Genomic DNA, 25,503 nt, shown 5'->3' with positions numbered 1-25,503 from the left:
CAAATGCCGCCCCCCTAGCCCTCAATTTTAACCAAATTAACCTAAAATATTCCTAAATTGCGCGCCCCCCCCCCCCACCAGCATTGCGCCCTGGGCGGTTGCCCCTGTCACACAGCCCTAGTTACGGCCCTGCCCCCCTCTACAAATCCCGCGTTTGTCCCTGGATTCATACATAGATGGAAACACACATTATGAGGACAATATTTTATTTGTTGATTTACAGAAAGATTTACAATTGTTACATTCAGTCCAGATATATTCAAAGATTAGACAGTCTGAGGTAGCATAAGAAAATCTATTCCATTTACTACATTCATAATGAGCAGCGTGTTTAATTGTAGCAGTGATCCCTGTATGAAGGCGTAGATCATATTTCTCATTTTCTGTCACTAGAAATAACCATTTATATTCTGAATAGGTAAAAAGTACAAATCATCAGAGACGGAGACAAAGGAAACTCTCCTGATTGTTTGCATTAGGCACTATGTAAAGCACTAATAAAATCTAATGTAGATGGTTCTCGTTACACTAGTGCTCAAACAAAGAACAAAACATCTGTTTGTATATGAAAAGGTTACAGAGCCGCTAAACCTGTAGTACAAGTCCCCATCATACTGAAGATATTAATAACATTCCTAATCCTTGACAGAATGTGAGGTATTTGACATTGTGTTTACAGTGGTTGTGAAGTTAAGTGCATGGTGGTGTTTTCTGTTATCAGCCATTTCAGGGTGGGGAGGGGCAGGTATAGGGTTACTGATCGAAAACTCTCTTCACACAAACATTTTGTTTTTAAGAGCAACTAAATCTATTATTTGACATTAATATGAGCATATTCAGGACTGTCCCAATTCCAGGAGGCTTGTCCTGACATTTAAAGATTGGCCCATGTTCTGTGACTGTTGGGTTGCTGTTAAATTGTTCCCCCTTAAATGAAAAGTCTGCACAAAATACCTGCTTCCATTATCTTCTGTCTATAGGGGAATCTGGTAGTACCTACAATCCATGGCATTCTCTGTCATTTGGAGTACAGTAATTAAGGGTCAGTACAAAATTATATATCTAAAATTTGTGACAGAGTGTTTTGCCACAAGTCTCTAAGAGAGGAGACAGGTATTTAGCTGACAATCTACAGAGTAAGGATTGCAGACAGTTACATATTTGTACAGTAGCGCACCTAGGTTATAGATATACGGGTGGAGGACATATGTGTGACAAAATAATAGCAAAGGATCTGATTTAACTTACATATTTTGTGTAGGTTTTGAATGATCTTTTTCTACAGTTAACAGCCACCTGTTAGGGTGTATCTGCAGTGAGAGTAATTAAACAGAACACCTGCAGAGATCTCCTCTTTAAAGGCAAGGTGGCGGTGTCACCTGTCCATCAAGGTAGGGCTGTGGGAGGAATGTAAACTATTTAACCCCGTCTTTTTCTCTAATACAGTGTGACCCACACCAGACAGTGGCCGGTGTCTAGGGAGCTGGTCTCTGTCTATTTAGCATTAGGGTCACAAGAAAGTGTGTGGAGCTTTATGTTGTTGATTAATTTGCCATCCTGACAATAAAGCAAAGTAAAAAAGCAAGAAGTTGTTCCTGTCTACATCACCAAAAGGTGCTTGTGCCAATAATAAAAATATATATTTTAAAAAATGTTTCTTTGAGAAGTCATAATGGCGTTCTCCAGCAACAACTAAAATTAACATGTCTACTTCTTATTAGTGGTACACTGTGAAATAGCGGCACTTGTCCTTGCTGCTTTTTAGGTAGGGGGAACCCCTTTTAATAAAGTTATATATTTTAAATGTTAAAATTGTTTCACTTTTTTTTTTTTTTGAGTGTCAGTCTGCAATTAGTATGATGGTATTAAATAGTTAAAAAAAAAAAAAAAGAAAAGTTTACCATGAATGAATTAATTCTTATTTTCAACTGAATATTTTGTACACTATATTCTCTCCATGCTCGTATCTCAAGAACAGCACTTAGTGGAGGTCATCTGACACAATAGTGTTTTGCATTTTGCTGACTCTGGTTAATTTATGCTGCAATGTTACATTGGGAGGGAACTTGTTATGATTCATACGCTCTTGCCAGAAATTGGAGGTTTATTGGGCGTCCGGGAGTCAAAACAATTCTGGCCACCGATGTAATTTCTCCACCTTGGGGGTCGGGTCTGACTTCATACTTCCTAATCATCTGGGGATAGAAGTGAACATCAAGAATGAGATAAAGATATGTTTATAAATATATTTTTACTGAACCAATTTAGGTTAGAAAAAAGGATTAAAGATAAAATAACATTTACAAAACAAGCGCTTTGTTATGTAAACTTAAGTTTGCTGTTTTTAACAAAGTAAATGAAGTAACTAACGTTAAGCTTTTAAATGATATTCTGTCTTGTTGTCAGGTATAAATTTGCTATGTCTACCAACTGATGCTAAACTTTTACCACTATAGGTAGATATACCCTCCCTTAGTTGAACACTGGGTACCTTCCCCTATAATCCTGTTTTTCACCAGCTGCTCGGGTTAGTGGGAGGGGTCAGTCTGGTTGTCAGGTCTCAGCCGATTGGACATTGGTAAAATGCAGCAGAAGTGTTTAGGACTAAGACGAATATTTACAGCTTACCCGAGATAAGGCCAGATACATTTCCAACTCTGCAATCCGCCGCCCGACACAAGCTCGAGTACCGTAGCCGAAGGGGATGGAGCTGAACGGGTTATTCTTTATCTTCTGGTCGCGGAACCAGCGCCGAGGGTTGAATTTATTTGGTTCTGGGAAATTGCTCTCTTCCCGGGACATCACATAATGAGGCAATACAAACAGTGTCTACAAGACAAAGGGATTTCATTTATTTCTGGACCGACATTCTGCCTTCAAAGATAATTCAGAGAAAAATCCCCCAGCACACTGCTATAGCCAGCAAAGGAGCTGCCATTTCTACTGTAAATAAAAATGCAAAAGTCTTAGTTGCACACATTTGCAAATGTATGTTAAAGCCACCCGCCACTCCACGGCGCTTTTGCTAATAGGGTGGTCCTAACTCTAAGCAGTGAGAGTCCCATATATTTGGGCCATACATATGTGTTTTTAAATTGGGAGCTAACTTACCAGGAGATACCCTAGAAGCCTCCAAATGCGCCGTGGCGTGGTGGGTAGCTTAACATACATTTGCAAATGTGTGCAACTGAGACTTTTGCATTTTTAGCTACAGTAGAAATGGCAGCTCCTGTGCTGGCTATAGCAGTGTGCTGGGGAACTTTCTCTGTGTTTGTTCCTTTCAGGATAACCCCACCCTTTCAAGCACTTGCTATGAGCCTATAAATTGATTGAGTAACTTCCACTTTTGTATTTAAAGATAAGTCGAAAAAATGTCTTCCTTTTTCTAAATACAGTAACACGAGGTGGCCACAGAAAACACAATTTTTCTGCCTTGTCTCCTAATGCCTGGATCTGCGGCCTTGTGGCCACACCGATAGTCAGATTGTACAGAAGTCCTGTGTGTAAGTGTTCTGAGGAACACGGCGTGGCCAATGAGAGATGACAATAGTAGGTTAATGTTACATCACTAAGAATGTAAATAACACTTATGAAGTGTAAGAATATGAGCGCTCCTCAATCCTGATCCACTTACATCTTTTGGAAAACAATAGTCTCCAATGATTATATCCTTCTCAGCGGCCACTCTGGCGTTGGTTGGCACAACGGGGTACATCCTGAATAAAACACACCATGGTTGGTTACTTTTAAGGCGCAGGTACATATGCCATCTCCCATGATTATATAGGAAGTGATTAATAAAAATACAGCAATGATTTTTCCACCCACTAGATAAATATTTCTTAGCAACATGCTTCACCCAAAACCCGTTCTATCGATGACTATGCAGTGCCCTCTAGCAGAATTTTATTACTCCCCACCCACCCCCATAATGAAGATACATACCGCAGTGTTTCCTTAATCACAGCCTTCAGCAGTGGCATTTTGGAGATATCTTCGGCAGTGGGAATTCTTTCCCCTGGAATAACTGTGCTCACCTCCTGGTATAGAGAATTTTGCATCTCCTGGTCTCGTGACAGGTGGTATAAGGCCCAGGATAAGGTGTTCGATGTCTGAGATGGGGGTGGGGGGAGAAGCTTAATATTACAGCTCTATAGCCGTGACCACACAATACCTGTCATTAAGCTATAGCTGCAAAGCACAAAATATTAGGTACATTCCAGTAACTTAATATATATCATAAATTGCTTAACCGGTTCTTGCACCTGCACTACAAAAAGACTTATCGAATGTGTTTCTTATGGTGTTAAATCACTGTAGTGAACAAAACTTCTATCAAGAAAAACTAGGAGCACATTTAAAACAATTAAAATTTTTAACAATTCTCTCTTTCATCTAAGATAGAGATTGTATACTAAGTCTTTCTTTTTATTATTGCGCCTAATATTTTTGCTGCATCCAACCTTTGTATTGTGATACGCTGGTTGGTCGTTGCAGGTGTAAGGGAGGTGTATAATTTTACATAGCTGTGACACCTTCTCAGTGCCTTCAGTAACCGATTACAGAATAATGCTGGCACTTGCTGTCCTTCCATTAGGAGGCATTTCATCTGTTTAACAGTCGTTTGCTCTGATTTTCCCAACTTTTTCTCCTTTTGCAGTAACCTGGACTGAATTAATCTATGATGTTATAAATTGGTGAGTACAGCAACTGGAAAAATTGGGTCAAGACCACAATCCCATCCAACCTCAAACATTGGATAGTAATGAGCAGGTTTGACATAAGTCGGGGGATTAGCTCTTGTAGAGAGCAAAATTTTCTTCTGAGGGAAGAACACTCCCTCAAAACCGAACGACATCATAGAGATTGGTGATTTGGATCGATTTCCGATCCAACCATGCAGCTCCAAGAGCCGGACAGTAAGCTAGAGATGGGATACCATAAGTTCCATAGATTGAACCATAAGCATAATGTTTGATATCTGGATGAAAACCATAACCAAATGACAAAACAAACATCTGTATTGAGGCCATGACTTTGGCACAGTCCTGTTCGGTAGAGGACAGGCCGAAAGGTAGTGTCCGAAACTGAAAGTATTCTCCCTGGGAATCAAAGCAGAGTAAGCACTGGTGAATCTCCCTCAATAGGATATGAATATAGGCATCCTAGATGACCAGGGAATCCAGAATTCCCACTTATCTCATGGCCAGCTCTTTTGGTCCCCTTTAGAAGTCCATGGCAACTTCGTTTTCGGCAGTCTGTAGCTATTGCGGCAAAAATCTTGTTTGAGTCTATTCAGGGAAAGTCAGGAATGCTTCCCACCCATAGCATCCATGATTATCTTCTCTAATTTGGACACAAAGTGGACCTTCTCTCAAAAAGGCAGTGAACACAGTATTTTCTGCTTACAAGATGTGAGTCGGAGCTCTCTCTGCACCACCCCTGAATTTGCTGAGGATCAGGTCATTAGTCTGACAGAATCAAGCTGTGCCCATTTTACAACCCCTCCAAGTTGTTCCACCCAAGTGAATGTGGTTTTAGCCACTCGATGAGCTGCAAAGACTGACCAAAGCGAAAGGTGGAAAATAGGTTCTTCCAAAGACCTGGTCCTAGGGGTCTTTAAAAGGTGCTGTATCCAGAAGAGGATTTTTGGTCCTAGTTGGCCATGAAACTGGAGGTTCCATTGTTGGAGAAGACTTCCACAGCTCAATCAACTTGAGGGGAAAAAGGTTTCCAAAGTGCTGTGCAAAAGCATTTGTCAGGTTCTGTCCATTCTCGCTTGAACCCTTTAAAGAGCTTATCTGTGGGAAAAGCAACTGTCCAATGGGATCACTTTCCAAAAAGAGCGTGGATATTGAACTTCGTTCTGATTGTCTACAGCGGAAAGTACTACCTGACAAGGATGTTTGTGGAATTGTTTGCAGGGAGAGAGTGCTTGGATTCTGGAGGGGATATTGAACTGCCTAACGATCCATCCTAGTTATCTTCCATAGTTTCGCTAATGTAACGCAAAGCTCCATACCACACTATGTCAACGTGAATGGTCCTATAGAAATCTGTACCCTTTTTATTAATTTTATGTGATCTAGTGGGTGAGTCGTACCAGACAAGTCGAGACCCAAGGTGGAAGTCAGAATGCATACTGCCTTAATACTTTAGTGATGATGTTCATTATTTAAATACCGTGTCCACTCCAGCCAGTAGCAGCTCGGCCACACTGCCATACACCTCCTTATTGGTCAGTTTGCCACTGGACAGTAGATACGTCAGGTACTCCCCCTGTACCTCCTCCCCACGGTCCAAGCGAGCTTGTATCTTCTCCATCTTCTCATCAATCAACTTGTTCCCTAGAGTTCAAAATATATCCTCATTAAACAGTACACTATTGTGACCTACTAAACAGAAACATAGGTGGATATCTGCAAGCTTTATACACCAGGAATTCCTGAATTTTCATAACTCCCAATCAAAAAGTCATTGTGGGGAACATGGTGCATGTAGATGGCTGATACCAACAATAAGCAATACCTATATGGTTTGTAACATGCACGTAACGTGGCCTGCATGTTGAAGAAGGAAATGGAGACCAGAGGGAAGCTGTGGATAGAGTTTGTTAGCAGAAGGAGCAGGGTCCTCAAACAGCACAAGGTTCCTGTCAGGATGGTGCTGGAAGATTGTGATCTCAAAGAAATCTCTGTATATAAATTCAAACATGCAATTTTTTTGAGAGCCCCTCTTGCCTTTACCAGTTGTTTGGTTTGAGATGCTTACAAAAGGGCAAGGGAAAGGCCAAAAGTAACCCTTGCCCTAGCAGGGCCAGGCTGATTGTGGGCGCACACTATGTACACGTGCCTTAGAGCAGAGAGGGAGGCACAGACTCCCGCCTGGCCACTGCTACTGTGTGCCTCACGTCCATCAGACACGTGTACATAGGGTGTGTCTGCAGGCAGCCTACCCCTGCTGAGTGTGAAGGAGGGGCCAGGGCCCACCAATCACTGTGTTGGTGCCGCCCCCTAAGAATAAGTCTAGATCTGACTCTGATGTAGATCTTGTGCTGTTTTAAAGCACTTGTGACTAAGTTAAAGCTCCTACAGTTATATCGGTGGACATATGCTATCTGCAAGAGCTGCCTGGAGACACTCGCTATAAGCGAAGAGTGACCAAGATAGGAGTCCCAGACATTTTACGTATTCAAACTCACCGAATTCAAAGATGTTGTCCCAGTTTTTAATGTACAGGTTATAGTAGGGTAGTATATTATTGGTCCACGCGGGAAAAATGCTGACGAAAACTGAATACTTCAGCATGGCACCTATAGAATCAATAAAATTCCTCGTCTCGGGTGGAATGTTCTTCTGCAAACACCCAATACGGGTCTCAAACAGGATGTACGAAATTCCTAAAATATAACAAAAGTGGATATGATATAAAACACACACACACACACACACACACACACACACACACACACACACACACACACACACACACACACACACACACACACACACACACACACACACTCTATTTAAGTAATTAATGAGATTTGGATGTTGCATTATTTATTGTTCTGATATGAACAGTGTGTATATTGCCTTTTTTTTTATGTTTACCTTGAATCCCCATGCCATGGGTGTTTGAGCATGTAGCTATTTTCTGGGGAAAGAAAATTCATATAGACCTGAACAAACTGAATGAGTTATAGAGATATCAGAAAGCAAAAAGAAGTCAATTCGGTGCACTAGAGCTCTGGAATTCCATTTAGGGAAAAGTATCATGGAACATATGATAAAGCTTAACTTTTATTATATTTGATAAGAATCAGTGAAATATTAAAACCATTTAACAGAAAAAATATATATAGCCATATTGTGAAATATTTTAAAATCAGCTGGATGCACCTATTGCCATTTCCTCTATCTTACATATGATACTCCCCAGACATATAAACACTAATTTGATATAGCTGAATGCTCTTATATAATATAATAATCCCCCACTTTTTTAGATTGATAGGTGATCAATACATAATATCTGGTATCAAGTAGTTTATGGGGTTTATATAGTGGGAAAAAGGCAGATCAGAGTGTATGTGATCGCTAGTTAAACTGCTAGTTCCAAATAATCAGCTGCTTCCTCTGAAGATGAATAATAAGGGAGGTGAATAAGCACACACAGCGAAACGCGTATTGGCATCTCACTGGATGCACCAGTTGATCTTTCAACTTATAGGGGAAAAAGCCATAGTTTAGCTCGAGCATTTAGGAGGCAGACAGTAAACCATCTCTCTTATTTTTTATTCTTAGAGGAAGCAGCTGATTATTTGATAAGACATTTTGCTCCATTAAAAAGCCACAGTTTATCTAGAGCATACAGGAGGCAGATAGCAAACCACCTCCCTTATTAGTCATCTTCAGAGGAAGCAGCTAATTATTTGGAACTAGCAGTTTAATTAGCAATCACGTACATTCTGATCTGCCTTTTCCCACTATATTAACCCCATAAACTACTTGATACCAGATGTTATGTATGGATCACTTATCCGGGAGAACCTTGTATCCATCTAAAAAAGTAGGGGATTATTATATTATATAGGAGAGCATTCAGCTATATCAAATTAGTGTTTATCTTGCATATGATACTCCCCAGACATATATAGGAAATGGCAATAGGTGCATCCAGCTGATTTTAAAATTTCAGAATATGTCTATATATATTTTGTCTGTTAAATGGTTTTAATATTTCGCTGATTCTTAATAAATATAATAAAAGTTAATGATACTTTCCCTAAATGGAATTCCAGAGCTCTAGTGCACCGAATTGACTTCTTTTGCTTTCTGATATATTCTAATACAGTTTCAGGTAGCACCCCACAAAAAGTATTTTATTATAAATAAATACTTTTTGATGTGTCTAAAAACGTAATAGTGGGTTTTTGCTCTCATCCATTGGTGCGACAGCCACTCCCTTTTCCCTTTCCCAATGGTGTGAGTTATAGAGATGTCTGAATTTGTATTGTAATAAAATTGTTTTGTTTTTTCTATACAAGGTTATAGGCAGGTGTAAGGCACGGCCATGGGAGCTGTGTTTGCACTGCTTTACCCACGTCTACGCCTAGGTTGGTGCATGATGATGATTTTGGTGAGCACATCTCTCTCTCTCCTGCTATATTAACAATGTATTCATGGTGTGGAGAGCTACTTTATAACAATTACAAGAACTTGTCAAAAATTACTCGAAATATTAAACAGATGGATACAGTAAGTTTTTGGGATATCCAGATTTTGGACTTGACTGTTAGAAGGATGGACTTATAGACTCTGCATGGACACTTATGAAAATCCCACCTTAGGTAATCATGTGACAAGTCATCACCTCAAATAACACGTCTTGGAATTTGTACAGGCCAATTTTTTACAATTTTATGTAATTGTTTGAAAAATTATAATTGTACGAGAGAAGCTTGCAATCTAGACACTAGAATTACACAAAGGATGTAGCCAGGAAAAAAAATGATTAGACAGTGTTTTAATAGTTTACATTTTAATGCCAAAAAAAGTTAATCTGGTGAGATTTATAGGTCTCACTGGAGGTTCCTTCAGCAACTACATAGAAATAGGTAAGATAGATGGTTCCTATCCACAAATTTCTAGTGAATCTATGAGAATGGCAAAAAGCAAATCTTCCCGATTACAACATAACAATGTGAAGGCAGAAATGGGGTCACTGCACAATGTGCAAATACATCGGTCATTGTGAACATATTTCACCATAGTGAAGGCGGAAGATCATTTACAATAAGATCCTTTATAAATTGCAGTGCATGAAGAGGTTGTCTGTCAAACTAAATGTCCATGTAATTAACTTTATATAAGGAAAACCAAAAGGGAACTAAACATGCACAATGGGGAAAATAATAGAAATATCAAAATAGAATGGAAAAATATCCCTTACGGTTTTACATTTGTAATAATGTCATAATATTCAGGCCTCTTTTAAGAGTATTTAAAATCTATAGCTTAGAACTAGGAGGGGTGACCATGATAGCAAATAATTGCAATATTCTGGAAACCAAAGGGTTAAACAATGTGGTGAATTTGGCTTCTGTTATGGGCAGCACGGTGGCTCAGTGGTTAGCACTTCTGCCTCACAGTACTGGGGTCATGAGTTTGATTCCCGACCATGGCCTTATCTGTGAGGAGTTTGTATGTTCTCCCTGTGTTTGCATGGGTTTCCTCCGGGTGCTCCGGTTTCCTCCCACACCGGTAGGTTGGCTGCTATCAAAATTAATCTCTCTTTCTTTTTCTCTCTTTCTCTTTCTCTTTCTCTCTCTCCCCCCCCCCCCCCCAATGGGGCAGGGACTGATGTGAATGAGTTCTCTGTACAGCGCTGCGGAATTAGTGGCGCTATATAAATAACTGATGATGATGTATTTGAAGTTTAAATAAGCATTCTGTAATATACAGAGCACTTTAATTAAGTTTTTGAAACTTGTTTTAGGAAGAGAATGACTATCGCTATATAAATGGGTTGTTTGCACTGTGGTCACATGACCTGTATAGATGGATGAAATGTGTCGCAGTGATGTCATCAAGGAGCGTCACCGATTATTTGTGTTGTTGTATTAGTTGTTCAGGGATTATGTTTGAAAGGGAATAAGTGGATTTCACCCATTCCGGCTGAGATTGGCCCCATTGCTTTGTATAAAAGAGGTTCACAGATGGAAGTATCCTGAAATATAGAGAGGCTCTTAAACGTACTTCGCCACAGGTAGAGTAGAGCACAGCGCAGCTGATGCAAAACCTCTTTTTCTTCTTGTTTATTTTGAAGGCTCATGAATGATATTAATGCGAAATTATGTAGAAACTTCTGAAGGTCACTGAACCGGAGGGAGCCTCTGTTCTCTATAAATGTATTAAGCACAAGAAGAACTTGCACTTCTCTGTTCCAAACAACCAAAGCAATCAAACCCGCAGCTATGGATTATTAGTGGCTAAGCGGCCACCTTGTTATCTGCGCTCGGCTTGTTCAGGCTGGGGGATACTGTTCTCCTTGTCCTTTAAGTTTTCCTCTTTTACCAATAAACCCTCCCTGAGGAAGGATGGGGCCACCAGGGGCCAGGAAAGTGTAGATAAGGAGTAAGGTGCAACGCACGAGACCAAGAGCAAGAGACCATCAGGCACCCACAAATGTTGTCCCCATTTCCTGCCTCCCTGACCATTAAGAGTTGCTCCCACTGGACTCCTCTTATAGCTTCACCACCAGAACATCCATCATGTCAGAGCTGCCTCTATCTACCCCCTGCTCAGCTGTGACTGCCTCTCTCTCCCCTGTCCTGTGTGTAACTGACCCCCCCCCCCCCGTGTACAGATGATACATTGATACATCGCTTAGATTGTAAGCTCACATGGGCAAGGCCACCTTTACCTTCTGCTTCATGTCTTAGTATATAATTTGTTTATGTCACGATCCCCTCACTGTAGAACACTGCATAATATGTCAGCACTTCATGTATAAAAGATTATGATAATACAGATATCTATCTTGTTTTGTTTTGTTTTTTTCCGCAAGGTTGCAGAATTCTTTCCAGATTTGCTCTTTTGACCAATTCGTGTATTTCTAGTAAAGTATGGTGAGTAACGATGTCTAAACACGCAGCTTCACAGGTCCCAACACGTGGGAATGTGAGTTATGTGTATATTGGGTCTTGGGGATTATACCGGTTGTTCCACTGATTAACCCTTTGATATCTGATCAGTTTGCCCTTGAATGGGGGCCTCTTGCTCCAGAAACCCCTGAAGCGATTTTTTTATTTTGTTTTTCAATCCTGAAAAGTAGAGAAAGGAAGAGGCACAAAGCAGGGAAGACTCTGAGTTAGGAGTGGGCAGGACTCAAGGTGTTGATCTCTGGGCGTGAAAATAAAGATGCATTTATCTTACCTTATACCATGGGGTATTACTCTATAGCAGACAATGTGATTTTTAGATACATGTATTAAAGAAAACCCTGATGTAGACCTGTGACTGGATCACTTATAAATAACTTATTTGTGGTTGGATCATGTACAAATAATTTATTGTAGAAATGTATTTCAATCAGAGGTGCAGGCACCAACATATAATTTGAAATGCACTTATCGTGTTACATTAGGATGTGTTTTTTATGGAAGTGTCATTATTTGGGTTTGTAACTTTGCTATAGGATGTCTGTTTGCTGATAGCAGGAAATGTATAAGTAAGTCTTTATGTAAAGTGACAAACATCTGTTTAGCCTGTATACCCAGCAGGGGGCCTCTGTCTGGCATGGCTGCATCTCAGATAATGCAAGCACCAAGTTTTAGCACATAACAGAGTAGTGTAAATATTGTTAGCTTTGCATTGCATGTAAATCCATGTTTGGGAAACATATATCATATCCTGATACTAAAAATAACTCGGACCTCAGGGGGCTGGCTTACCCTGTGAGGCTGTGTCCAAACTGTATAAAAAGAGAGAACTGGTCCACTGAAATGTATCATTGTTCTTGTTCCATCGGACCTGATTACTGGTACCTTCAATCAGTGTGACTGCAAATAAACATCACTTGCTTCAAAGACCTGCTTGAAAACGTCTTCCACGCTGAAAATCCTGTGACCTACAGATTAGACTCCAAATCAAATCCGTTTCCGGTTGTTTCTGAGGTTTGGACCCAGCTTCCCAGCACCACCGCTCTGTCCGCTACCCAGCAGCTCTGGCCAGTGTGATAGGCCAGGGGGGATCCATCCACAGCAACCCTGATCCATAGTAAGTGGTCATGGGTACCAGCCCAGATGTACCAGCGAGGGGGTACACTAGCAGTGACAGTTACCCAGAAGGAACCCGGTACTGGATGCCGGTAAGGAGTCCAGTGGTGGCAGCATTTGTAAGCCCCTCCTACTGCGGTTAGAGGGCGCATTTGGGATAATGAAAGGGAACGGTGGCAAAGTAAGCCCAGCCGGTTCCCAGCAACAACAGACAGGGTGGCATAGGCGGTCCATCCTGTTACTAGACCATGTTCTAAATACTAAAAGCATACTTTCCAACCTTTGAAAAGTTAATTCCGGGAGATCCCGGGCAGAGGGCGAGGTCAATTGCGTCACTTTGGCCCGCCCCTCGCGTCAAAATGCCGTTTTTGTCACGGGGGGGGGGGTGTATTTGGTAAGTTGGTAAGTTTACGTATGCAGGATACTTGCCTGCTCTCCCAGGAGTCCTGCGTGGTCCCGACATTGCCGCTTTAAATAAATATTCATTAAGGGCGCACTGACGTCAGGCACTACTGCCGGACACCTGTGCATTTGGAAGAAGCTACTGTCAGTGTTCTGGTACAATCGGATATCTGGACAGTCGCTGAACAGGTAAGTGTGTGTATTTTTGTTGTTGTCTTCTGAAATCGTTTTTCCTTTGTAGGTATCCTCGGTGTCGGATTTACCAGCATCGGTAAAGATACTACCACCGTTTCCTCGTGCCTGGAAACCCCCCTCCAAGCCTGGGGCACTGTATAATTGAGGTGGTTGGACCCTGCTCCCGCTTCACACGGCTCTGCTTGAAAAGAGAGAGCTGCGTGCACCTAACAGTAGTGCACATAGCATTGCCCATGTATATTATGGGGATAGGAAGAGTTGGAGAGCAGCCAAGCACTGTCTAAAATTATAGCCACGCCCCCATGCATGCTCTTCACGCCCACTGGTGACGTGGTGTGGAAACCCCCCTCTACAAATCCTGCATTTGCCCCGGCACTGTAGTATCTAATTTTTAATCGCATTCACATCCCCATTCATGCTAAATAGAAGCTCATTCATAATGTTTGCATATTAACTGGGCTTATTTCGCCATCTAGTGGTGCTTTAAGAGAGCGCTTAGTGGACTCATTGTTAGTCGCAATATTGTGGTTTTAAACTATTACCTAAGCATATTTTATATCAGAATCTTTAAATCCAATAGCAAACACTGTTGAATGTATTTATTATCCCATATTTAGTTATAGAGAATACTTTGTATCCTTTATAGATTCAATAGTAACTTTCACATGACTTAAATGTGTTTGATGTTAGACAATGATTTACAATAGATTATTCGTCTCTAAATCTTATCTCACTCTCATCCCTGTTTGTTATACATAAAGACATATTCACACTGTTACCAACCAGCGACACCATCTGCATGTCTCATACCACAATAATTATCATTTAAACTAATTTAGAAACTTAATATATTGCACTTTAAACACTGTTTAGCATGAGTAAATATCTGCAGCATTTATTAGTATCTCAGCTGCCTGTATTACAAAATTATATTTTTATTATTTTTTGGTTCACATTGATATTAGTTGACAGGCTCATATATATCCTACCATATCGCCGGGAAAGACAGATTTGTTTAATCAATAATATTTGAGCCGAACACCCCGTGCCTGACAGCATCTCAGAGCGGTGTTTTGGTAAACAAGCCTCGTCCTCCTTTATTACAATAAATAAGGTAATTGCAAAATCTAGATCTCATGGCTTTATGCCTCCAAAGTCCATCACTGAAAACGTTGGGAGACTGTCCCCTCATTTACAAATCCACATTCTGAAGACTTAGGATGTGGTGGTGGCCTTGGACGCTGCCAAGGATTTTGACTCTGTTGAACGGATCTATATTTGGGAAACTATCAGGAGATTGGTTCCACAAGGCAGAGGATTGGATGGTGCCACTTGCTGATATTCGCACAACTGAGCAAGGAGGTGCGGAGTCTAACGCACCCCTGGTGTTCACCAGACAAGAAAGTATAGACTTGGCTGCAAGGGGTGGCAGGTTGTGGACAGTCACCAGCGAAGCAGTAGGTGATGTAAGAATGGTTAGACCAGTGGTTCCCAAACTGTGCGCCTAGGCTCTCTGGGGTGCCTCAACAATCTCACAGGGATGCCTCAGCCAGAGCCTGTGGTAAGCAAGGAGGGGGACTTCATGGTAATAATTTTGGCTTAAGGGTGCCTTGAAAAAAATTCTGGAGACCTAAGGGTGCCTTGAACTGAAACAGTTTGGGATCCACTGGGTTAGACGATCAGAACCAGCCAGGATGTGAGTACAGAAGCAGATCCAGAGAATAGTCAGGAGTTAAACCGGAGAACTCATAATAAGCCAACTCACAGTCTAAAGGAAGGTCAGGTGACACGCTGAGTCAGGAGCCAAAGACACACTGGGACAAGGGAACAGGATACAGGTAAGTGGAGCAAGGATGAGACCTAATACTCTGGCACCTTACTGTTGCTTTAGGACAACTTTACGACATTATTGGGCCCAGAACAATGATCACATGTGTTGAGTCACAAATTCCTGTTGATTCTTTTCCCAGATTTTGGTCATTGGAGTTGACAAAGAATTTGCTTCAAGTACATCAGAATTGGGAGAATGTGCGTATTATTTTGCAAGTCTACCATAAAAACAACAGGGGGACTGTAGATATGCCAAATGTAACTGTTTCTCTGAAATGTTACAGCTATGATATTGTTCTCAGATCCAGTTTAGTCAATCTGTCTGACGGTGGTAACCAAAGGAAATGATAGATTGGTATCAAAATTATACTAAAATGATCTCTAGAGCTTGGGAATAAAATGTGTTATCACAGACAATGTCTTCTTGGATTCCATGTAGCTTCAGCATATTTGGAAATAATCTGACTAATTTCTCAGCTGAAGGTACAAAATGGACCATTTCAAATAAACAGTCAACAGTAACCGAAATCGCTGTGTGCTAAAGAAAAAAGATTGGGTTTCGTTCTATATTATTAATGCAACACTCTCATATACAGTGCACCAGGTTATAAAAATAAATATAAAAGTGAAGTGTGCCCGTCTAACGCCAAATATAAGCTCCATGGCTAGACGGTATGAGCTGTTTTTCAGCAGGGAGACCATGAGTGTGGAGTAAATGAACTCCACTGTCTTTTGTAGTACTGTTGAAGAATACAAGGTGGTAGTACAAAGGCAAATTGTTAGCAACAGAACCACTTTAGTGCTTTCCAATCTCCTTTAATAAACACTTGCACCAATAATTAAATTGTAGAGTATATGTTGTTTTCTTGAGTGCAAAAAGCATTTCCTCTTCTACAAATTAATGTGTGTGTGTGTGTGTGTGTGTGTGTGTGTGTGTGTGTGTTATTACAATTTAAGCCTAAAGAGTAAGGTCAGACATATTTTAGGATTGAGGATAGCATGAGAACTTCAGTCTAGTTTGTGGTTAAGCTTGGATTAGGGCTGGAATTAGATCTAAGCACAAACCTTGATGTAGAACTTGTACTAAAACAAAGAACGTCAGTATTTAGATTACTATGTTAAGGTTAGTATTTAGTTTCTTTAAATTTGTAACTTTCCATTTCTTTTGAAAAAGGGGGAGTTTATTCTTTGAAACAGTCTTCCTAAGGCTGGGTACACACCGGGGAATTTTCCGACCAACCTGTTATCTTTGCCAGATCATTTGTTGCATTTACCTGTGTTGCTGTTCCTGTTTCCTGGCTCCTGTTCTCTGAGTTCCTAGCACATCTATCTGCAGATCATCTCAGCCACTGTGTCTACTCCAGTATCCTGTGGTAATGCTCTGCAGATTATTGCTACCTGTTGTCTGCAGTTCCCAGCACATCTATCCGCAGGCCATCTCAGCCACTTTGTCTACTCCACTATTCTGTGGTAACGCTCTGCAGATTATTGCTACCTGTTCTACTCTTCTCACCACCTTTCCAGAAGTATCCAACCCTGCAATCCGCAGGCTACTCATCTCTCCACCTCTTCCAGAGGTATCCACTCTGCAATCCGCAGGCTACTCATCTCTCCACCTCTTCCAGAGGTATCCACCCTGCAATCCGCAGGCTACTTATCTCTCCACCTCTTCCAGAGGTATCCACTCTGCAATCCGCAGGCTACTCATCTCTCCACCTCTTCCAGAGGTATCCACCCTGCAATCCGCAGGCTACTCATCTCTCCACCTCTTCCAGAGGTATCCACCCTGCAATCCGCAGGCTACTCATCTCTCCACCTCTTCCAGATCCAGTATCCACCCTGCATCTCTCCATCGCTTTACAGCATTGCCTATCCCACTGTTAAGAACTGTGGGAATATTACTGCCTTACCAGTTTTGCATCCTGAACCTGTATTTCTAATAAACCACTTTGTTCACCTACTTTCTCTCCCTGGTTTTACCTTGGGAACCCTGACAATTTCCACTGCAAATTCCCATGTAAAGCAATCTTTTGCAATCTGAATCAAATAGTTGTTTTTTTTTAATGTATTTACATGTATTTAGTTTAGGACCGTATAAAGAATGTATTAGCATGGTATTGGTTGTTTAATGGATTAGCAGAATATTTGTTATTATTGGAAATAAGAGCTGATTCACGCTCTGAATGTCTCATTCATTAGCAAACCTGATCTATAACCGACTTACCTTCAAAAGCGAATCTGTACAAGGTGTTTGCGATGTCGTTCACCATAACTCCAGATGGTGTTTCCATCATTTTGTCATCCAGCATGACCAGCAAATCCGTCACTACTTCATTAACCACCCCGGTGTAGAGCATGGCCTCTGCTGGCTTCAGCATCCTCTTGTTGAGCACTGAACGCAGAGTGTACCATCGGTGGCCTTCCCTGCAGAGACAGGTCAATAGGTTTTCAATATTAAAGGCTAATTGTGCTGTTGGATTTTTTTATTTTTAAACATAATCACCCACCCCTTTATCTCCCATGTCATCATGCAGCTTCTTGCCACAGACGTTTAAAGTCCCAGCACCAATAGTTATCTCGCTAAATGCAAATACCCAATTGTAATGTGCTACGGAATTTCCTGGCGCTATATAAATAAATTATGATGATGATAATACCTTTCAAAGTCTCACCTTTGGAGTATCCAAAAGTAGTGCTCCCTGAAAAACAGTTATATTAACTGACGGTATTGTGGATTACAGAAAAACGCTGTTGGTGCCGTCAGCCAAGATGAATTCTCAGACTTTGGAGACGTTTCGTATCAGGGAACACAGAAGCCGACTTTTCAGAATGACCTTTACTCACCCGTACAAACTGCTCTTCCTACGATTTTACACCTACTTACCTATTGCAGTAACCTGGGCTAATATTATTATTTAATAAACAATGAATTACTGTAAATTACTGCAATAAAAAGACAAAGGTGGACAAATCAGGAGCAGGGTGCTCTGCAATTGTTGGGTTATGCTGGATGGTCAACAATATAATGATCTGCTTTTGATGGAGAGCCACAGGTCCGTTCCAATGAGCCACATCTGTAGACTCAGCAGTCTAATGATCACCTGCAACTGACTTGTATTCTTCCATACAGGACCCATAAAAAATATGACACCTGTTCTATGGGAAGTAAGGGGACTAATTGGGGTGAGGGTTCTCTGGCACCCAAGATTCACTGCAGCGACAGCTCTTACTAGGGTTTGTAGTAGCTCTATATCAAGTTAATTGTAACAATCTAGAACAGTGGTTATCAGCCCTCACTCTCAGGGAACATTTTGAGGATCTCCTCCAAGGATCCACTGATTATTTCTCCTGTTCTCCTCCTAAGAGATCAATTATTGGTCAGGCTTGAACACAGGTTCACAACCACAGATCTAGATCCACGTTCCTCAACCTTTTCTTATTAAGTATCCTGCTACATCTATAGCCTAATCTTACCCAAAGCACAGGTTGTGGAGCTACAGGAAAGCAACCATTAGGGCTTCCTCCTGCAGCATCTGTATTAGCAGGGCAGCGACTGGCTGGGTGAATAGAGGTAATTGAACCGGGGATATGCGCTCCTGTCTCCACCATAGCCTGTCTCTTTGTAGATATACGGAATCCACAGGTCTGGAAACTCTTAATTGCAGCTGTTTAATTTACTTCATCCATTTGCAGATGAGCTGCAACCAATCATCACATAGTGAGGAAGGGGGGGCTGCCCCACCTCCTTCTGGTTTTAAACCCTTGATAGATGCAGCATTTCAACCTGATACCTGAATGTAGTAGATTTCATTGAGGTTGCAATGGGGGGACCACTGTCCACATTAGATTACAGAGCCATGCTGTAATACTGTACAATTCTGTGTCTGTTAACGCACTCTGTAAAAGGACCGTAGGCCAGGCCTCGGAGACGCCGGTGCATTTTCCATACTTCCATGTCGCTCCTCATAGGATATTTTCCCTCCTGCCGTAATAATTTCTCCAAAAGATCAACGTCAGCAATATACACAGTTTTATATCGACCAAGGGAGGATTTCCACATAGGACCATACTTCTTCTTGTATATAGCCTGAAAGACAGAAGAGAGAGTAACTACTGATCACTAAGCATCCTTTCTGAATATTTGTGCGTTGCAGCCTGCAATCCCTCTCTAACATCTCGTAATCAGGAGCTCCAAGAGCCGATAAGAGGGAAGAAGCTACGGCAATTGCTCAGCAAGTTATCCGAACACTGTTCACTCCTGCCTGTGAGAAGCACTACACTGACAGGGAAGTGACCTGTGGTCAGGTCATTTACTAACCAATCATCCTTCTCATCATTGTGAATGACAGGGATATGAATTATGGATGGCGGCATAGTGAGAGGCAACATTGTCTCCCCTTGCTGTCCCCTATTTCCTGTCCACTGAGTAGATTTAATTCCCCTGTAACAACGTCTGTGGCAACTCTCATCATATAAATAAAAAAGCGAATTTTAAAAATGTTACTTCCAAACAAAATTAGGAAACTGGATGTAAATGGCAGTTTTGTGCGTACAATCCGCAAGTTTACTCATACACCGCAGAGCGCAGCAACGGTCAATTCATCTTCAAGCGCAAAGGACACTTGCTACAGTTTACGATTTCAGAGAGAGAACGGGGCTGGGAAGGGGGTTTTGCCTGTAGTCAATGTACAGTAAGGGCGTGCAAATCTGGAGTGCACACAGCAGCGTCCGATTCAAGATCTGGGCATCTCAAAGTACTTATTTTGACTATGTTATCAATATTAATTGAATAGCTTTTTCATTTTGCGTGCATTCTTCTGTGACTTAATATCCCACATATATATTGAACGTATCCTACAGTGTCTGGTCTAGTACAGCAGAGGGGACCTACACACATATTCATCACCACACGTATCTTCACATCTGTTCCTTATCAAATTGGGCCGTACACATACCCGATTTATGTTTGTTTTAAAACAAACCCACATTGCGCTCAATATGCGTGCCTTAATGAATCAGACCTGCTGTCCAATGTGGATAAATGTATGGTTATGCATTTTTGGAGTAATACATATGCACCTTTTATCCTACAAGGAGGAGGATCCAGGTGTACCCGTAGATCATAGACTTGACAAAAGTTTGCAACGCCAACCTGCAGCATCTGGAACCACCTTGCATTAAAGGAAACAAGCTCCAAAGGTACAAGTAAAATGTTGTCCCTTTATGAAGGGTTATGAAAGATCTCTGTCTTCTATTTTCACTCACAAGAAAAATAGACATTTATGGAGATATGTAATATATAAATACATTCATGCTCTTTATTAAAGGCATTCATCAAAGACATGAAGCAGAACAATACAGGAGCCAGGAAGGAAATGTTTCTCCTTTCTGTGCAAGTTATAATATGCTTTATGGAGCGGGGTCTTTTTCCTTCTGCTGATCGTTGGTCCTCAATTCATACAAATATACAGGTTAGTGCACCTTATTAATAATAGTAATAATAATGACACTGCGTGTGAGAAATGTTAAACTTCCAGTATTGCAAGGGTTATTTACTAGGAATGCATGTACAGGTCCATTAGTTGATTTTATTTTCTGGACCCACCTCTTTACCCCTTGTAGAGAGCATTTTTGTGATCAGGGGACAAAGCAAAGCAATAGTGATCATTATACAAAGCAGACCCTAGTCTGGTGCCAGTTATACATAACAAATCAATTTCTAGTGGCAAATATGCTAAGTTAATCTTTTCCTAACATCTAGTATACAAAATAGACCACTTTATGCTGCTTACTCTGCAAAATACACCCATTTTGTATTTCTGTTATGTGTGTTACTGCAAATCTGCATTACCCGAATTCACGTCAAGACGCCTTTACTGTACCCGCCCAACTTTAGAAAAGCCCATTCCCCCCCCCCCCCCCCCCCATCCCTCTCCAGGCATAAGTGTCAGACTCGCTCAATATTTCATAGGCGGATATGCGTGCATCCACTTTCTGGATATGCGCAGTGTGATTTCATGCAAGATACACTTCACAATGTGCATGTTGGCACCAGTCGTTCTCACTGACCGAGTGTGCTCCATTTTCTGCCTGACACTTATCTCTGGCTGCTGAGATATTGATGGAAATAACCCAGTTTAGAGATAGTTGCCAGTTTGCTAGAACTTCTCTCTTAATCGGTGTCTGTTTGCACTGTGGGAAATTCATACACCAATAATTTGCACACGTTATTAATAAAAAAACACAAACGTGGACCACTGACAGGAAAACATAATACATAACTTACACATGCAAAGCTATTGTGAAGGGCGGGCCCACGGTGTACGTGCACATGTGCAGATGGCACATGTGCAGTCACAACAAGGAGCCCCACCGTGTGGGCCGACTCAAGTCGGCACGTACACCGTGGGGGAAGACGCCAGGGGTGATGACATCATCACTCCTGGCCCACTCACAAGGTCCACGTGTGTGTGGTGAATCACCACACACACGTGGACCTCAAAGAATTGAGGAAGTCACTTTGGAAATCAACAAGGATTTCACCTTAAAAAGTCCTATGTGGTATTATTCAGGTTCTGATAACATTATCGGAACTAATGTAATGACACAGAATGGCTGGATCTTAGATATAGCAAACTGTTTGGTATGGAAGGACCCACGAAACTCAAAGGTCTGTGTGATAAAGAAACATCACTTAGGACCACCCATACATGAAATTGGTGGATCAGTCAACATGGTTGTACACAAATGGCCAGAGGTCTCGTATAACACAGATCTTGAACCTATTGTATACAAATTCCCAGAGCTATGGGCTCAAGGGAAGAATGATTGTGGAAAGATAAATGATGTTCAGGTGGACATAAAAGGACCAGATCCCCCCACATCAATATCGTTTCCCCCCTGAAGCTATGGAACCAGTGATAGAAGCTGTGACTGATTTAGAAGCAAATCATAAAGGGAAATTTCAAGTGCAATAATCCCTTATGGCCTGTCAAAAAGAAGGAGTCTAACTCCTGGAGACTCACAATTGATCTCAGGGTTTTGAATACATATACCCCCATGTCAGCACAGATAGTAGCAGAGACACCAGACATATTGTCAAGAATAAACGGAAAAAATAAGGTATTCTCTACCATTGATGTAGCCAATGGTTTCTTTTCGATACCATTGACAGAAAGCTGCCATTACAAATTTGCATTCACTGTGCAAGATACGCAATACATGTTTTGCGTATTACCCCAAGGATTTCCCAGTAGTCCCACATATTTCAAGCCGGTTCTACAGCGTGTGCCCCCTGCAGAAGGACCATGGGCTGCCCTACAGATAGATTTTATAGGACCACTACCAGCTGGCAGTCCCAGTTGTCTGTATGCCTTGGTAGTTGTGGGTGTATTTTCAAAATGGGTTGAGGCCATTCCAACTGTAAATGACTCTGCCACTACCAAAGCAAGGGTCTTATGGGAACAGATTCTGTCACATTGGGGAGTTCCCAGGATCATTTCATCTGATCGGGGAACACACTTTACTGGCAAGGTCATGAAAGCGCTTTGTGATCTACTGGACATAAAACAGCGATTTCTTGTACCTTATCATCCCCAGTCAGCAGGAATAGTAGAACGAATGAATCGAACAATTAAATCTCGTTTGACCAAGACACTGTTAGAGAAGGGCTCCTCTTGGGTGACAGCCCTGCCTGCAATACCCATCAAAGAGGTGATTGCCAGAGATGTGTTGCCAGGTGCAAAATAACCTGAAAGAACTGCCATATGCAGCCATCCAACTGAACAAACCCTATCTACAGGGGAAGACTCCCATGCCTCCAGTAGATAGTCTGGTAATGATCAAGACATTCCGAAAGGCAGGTCCCCGGGATGCAAACTGGGAGGGACCATATCTGGTCCTTGAAATCCTGGGTGATACAATGCTAAAACTACAAAGGCCAATGACTACAAAGAAAGACTCTCGAAGAAGACGTAAAGTTCTCTGGGTCCACGTTGATCAAGTGAAAACCATGCAAGCCTGAACTATTAAGGGAAGGGGAGGGGGGGTGCGGCCATTATGGACTTTGCGGCCATCATGGACTTTGCAGCCATTATGGACTGCTTTATGTGAACGTCTTTGTTTGTCTTTATTCCTTTGTGCCTTTTTTTCTTTTTCTTCTCCATTCTTCTCTATTCTTTTTTTTTTTCTTCTCTCCTGCTCTTCACACCCTTGGGGAAAGGGTGTTTTTCCACTATGGTTCCCCCTCTAGGAGGTTTTTTCTTGTTGTGCGCCAATAACACCAGATGTTTTTTTGTCTCCTCCATAGTTGGTAGGGAGAGGTAGAGAGAGTTGAAAATTATCGGGATCTCTCTTTACCCCTCTCTCTTTATTTTTTTCTTAGTTCACCACCAAATCTAGGGACAGGTAATTTTTACTTGTAGTGTCGGGCTTTCGACAACAGGGGGACTGTGAAGGGGGCCTTGAGTGTACGCACACGCACGTGTGAAAAGTTTAAAATGCATGCGCAGTACATACAGTGCACGCGCCAATCTCGGTGCGTGCATGGATGCCCCTAGTTTCCGGGTCTGAACTATAACAGCCAGACCCGGGACTCCCCCTCTCCCTCGTATTGCCTGCCTGACCCTGGATAACGAGCACTACACTACACTACAGAAAACATACACTACACTACACTAAAGGGTTAATAGGGACACACTACACTACAGAAAATATATATATTACACTATAGGAAAGGCAATATACTATTCTATAGGGATACACTACACTACAGAAAATATATATATTACACTACACTACAGATAATATATATTATACTACACTACACTACAGCAAAGGATAGGAATACACTATACTACAGAAAACCTACACTACACTACAGAAAAGGATTCTATACTACAGGAACGTTCCCTACATTGTAGATAAAGAATTGGTTCCAGGATACAAGGATTTGATAAGTATCATTGATTATATATATATATGTATATCTATCTGTAAAGCTATATGTGTTTTGTAATGTTGATTTGACTATTTATATTCATATATTGTTTGATATCTGTGATAATTAAATCAATATTATAAATACTAATTCTTATCAAGGATACATATGTAAGGCTAGGATAATGTAAGGAATAATGGTAGTGAACCTAGGGTTAATTTTATATTGATATACTATGTTATGTTGAACAACGTTATGATATATATGTGAACTGTGAATACAAGCTTTTCTGTGTTACCAGTAAAATACTTTGATTTAAATACATACATATGTTGTGAGTATTGGTTATTTATAACGAATATATACTGTGAAGTACTGCTGAGATACAGTGGTTATTGGATTAATAATTCTGTAAAGCTTAAGTGTTATTTAGTGTGGTCAAAAGACTGAGTAAGGCAACATTGTGTGAGGAAAAGTGCATAAAAGTGCAAGTTTTATAACGAGTGTATCTGAGAACAGAATAAGAGGATAGCGTGCGCATGTGAGGCGCAACTACAGGTCCTTTTACAGCTATTAATGATTTACTATGTCCACCAATGCAGGTGCTTAAGATTCCCCGAATACAGAACTCATTTTCTTGAAGTTAAATCCATGGCAGGCACACATTTCATTTATATATTTATTATTTTAATAGTTTTAGTACAGCTGTATCGTTATTGTATTCAGAAAAAGAACAAACAAATAAAATTCACTATTCATTTTAAAGCACAACTGACCTGTAACTGATGGCTGTAGAGCAGGTAACCCCTCAGGAAGACCCAGTACAGGTCGGTGAACAAGGATGGCCCTGGCAGATCTTCTACTGCTTTCAGCTTCTTGTCTCCTTGTGTTATTCCAGTTGCAGCCGCCCCTGTCACTGTCCTGCCCGGGGTGACTGCAGCCCTGCATGTCTGCAGCAGCAGAGAGCCCCGTCCCCTGTTCCCTGCGAGGACGCAGCGCCTGAGAACCGCTGTCATCGTGGACTTAGAGGTGTCAGACAGGGCCTTGGCTTTCCACCGCTCTGTACACAATAATACACACGCCCACGGAACTCCCACTTTAACTCTTTCACTGCTGCAGACAAGAGTGACTACAGCAAAGGGACTTGCAGGGGGCGACTTGGCTCAGCGGCCTATTAGGAATATTTTAAAGGGAAAGAAAATGCAGCTAGCCCAGTGACCCAGCCCAAGGTAACCCACTATAGGACCAGCCCGGGGGTAGACATCCCCCTGACCCCCACTGTGCACAGTATATACAGCGCTCACCGCAACGCTGCGTTCTCCCCATTCAGACTCACATGTTGCGCTGATTGCGCGAT

At 41.5% G+C, this 25,503-nt stretch overlaps 1 protein-coding gene across 1 annotated transcript; it reads right to left on the bottom strand.

Annotated features, from left to right (window-relative positions):
• Positions 1-198: 198 nt before the first annotated feature.
• On the bottom strand, positions 199-25,217 carry LOC142098303 (sterol 26-hydroxylase, mitochondrial-like). The gene is made up of 9 exons (XM_075181034.1): positions 24,923-25,217; positions 19,105-19,295; positions 17,433-17,632; positions 7,202-7,399; positions 6,184-6,347; positions 3,946-4,112; positions 3,635-3,716; positions 2,629-2,829; positions 199-2,195 (listed from the first exon to the last, which is right to left on the bottom strand). The coding sequence occupies exons 1-9, from the start codon at positions 25,160-25,162 to the stop codon at positions 2,070-2,072; spliced, it is 1,569 nt and encodes a 522-aa protein (XP_075037135.1). The 5' UTR covers positions 25,163-25,217; the 3' UTR covers positions 199-2,069.
• Between the last annotated feature and the right edge of the window lie 286 nt (positions 25,218-25,503).

Source organism: Mixophyes fleayi, chromosome 7 (assembly GCF_038048845.1).
Source record: "Mixophyes fleayi isolate aMixFle1 chromosome 7, aMixFle1.hap1, whole genome shotgun sequence".
NCBI classification, from domain to species: Eukaryota; Metazoa; Chordata; class Amphibia; order Anura; family Limnodynastidae; genus Mixophyes; species Mixophyes fleayi.
This window is presented reverse-complemented; position numbering and strand designations above follow the sequence as displayed.

Coding starts and splice junctions, on each gene's coding strand:
- LOC142098303 (XM_075181034.1), bottom strand. CDS start 25,162: ATGACAGCGGTTCTCAGGCGCTGCGTCCTCGCAGGGAACAGGGGACGG. Junction 7,400..17,432: donor GTACAGATTCGCTTTTGAAG/GTAAGTCGGTTA, acceptor GTTATATTTTAG/GAATTTCGTACATCCTGTTT. Junction 4,113..6,183: donor TACTGGCTGGAGTGGACACG/GTATTTAAATAA, acceptor CCCCCATCTCAG/ACATCGAACACCTTATCCTG.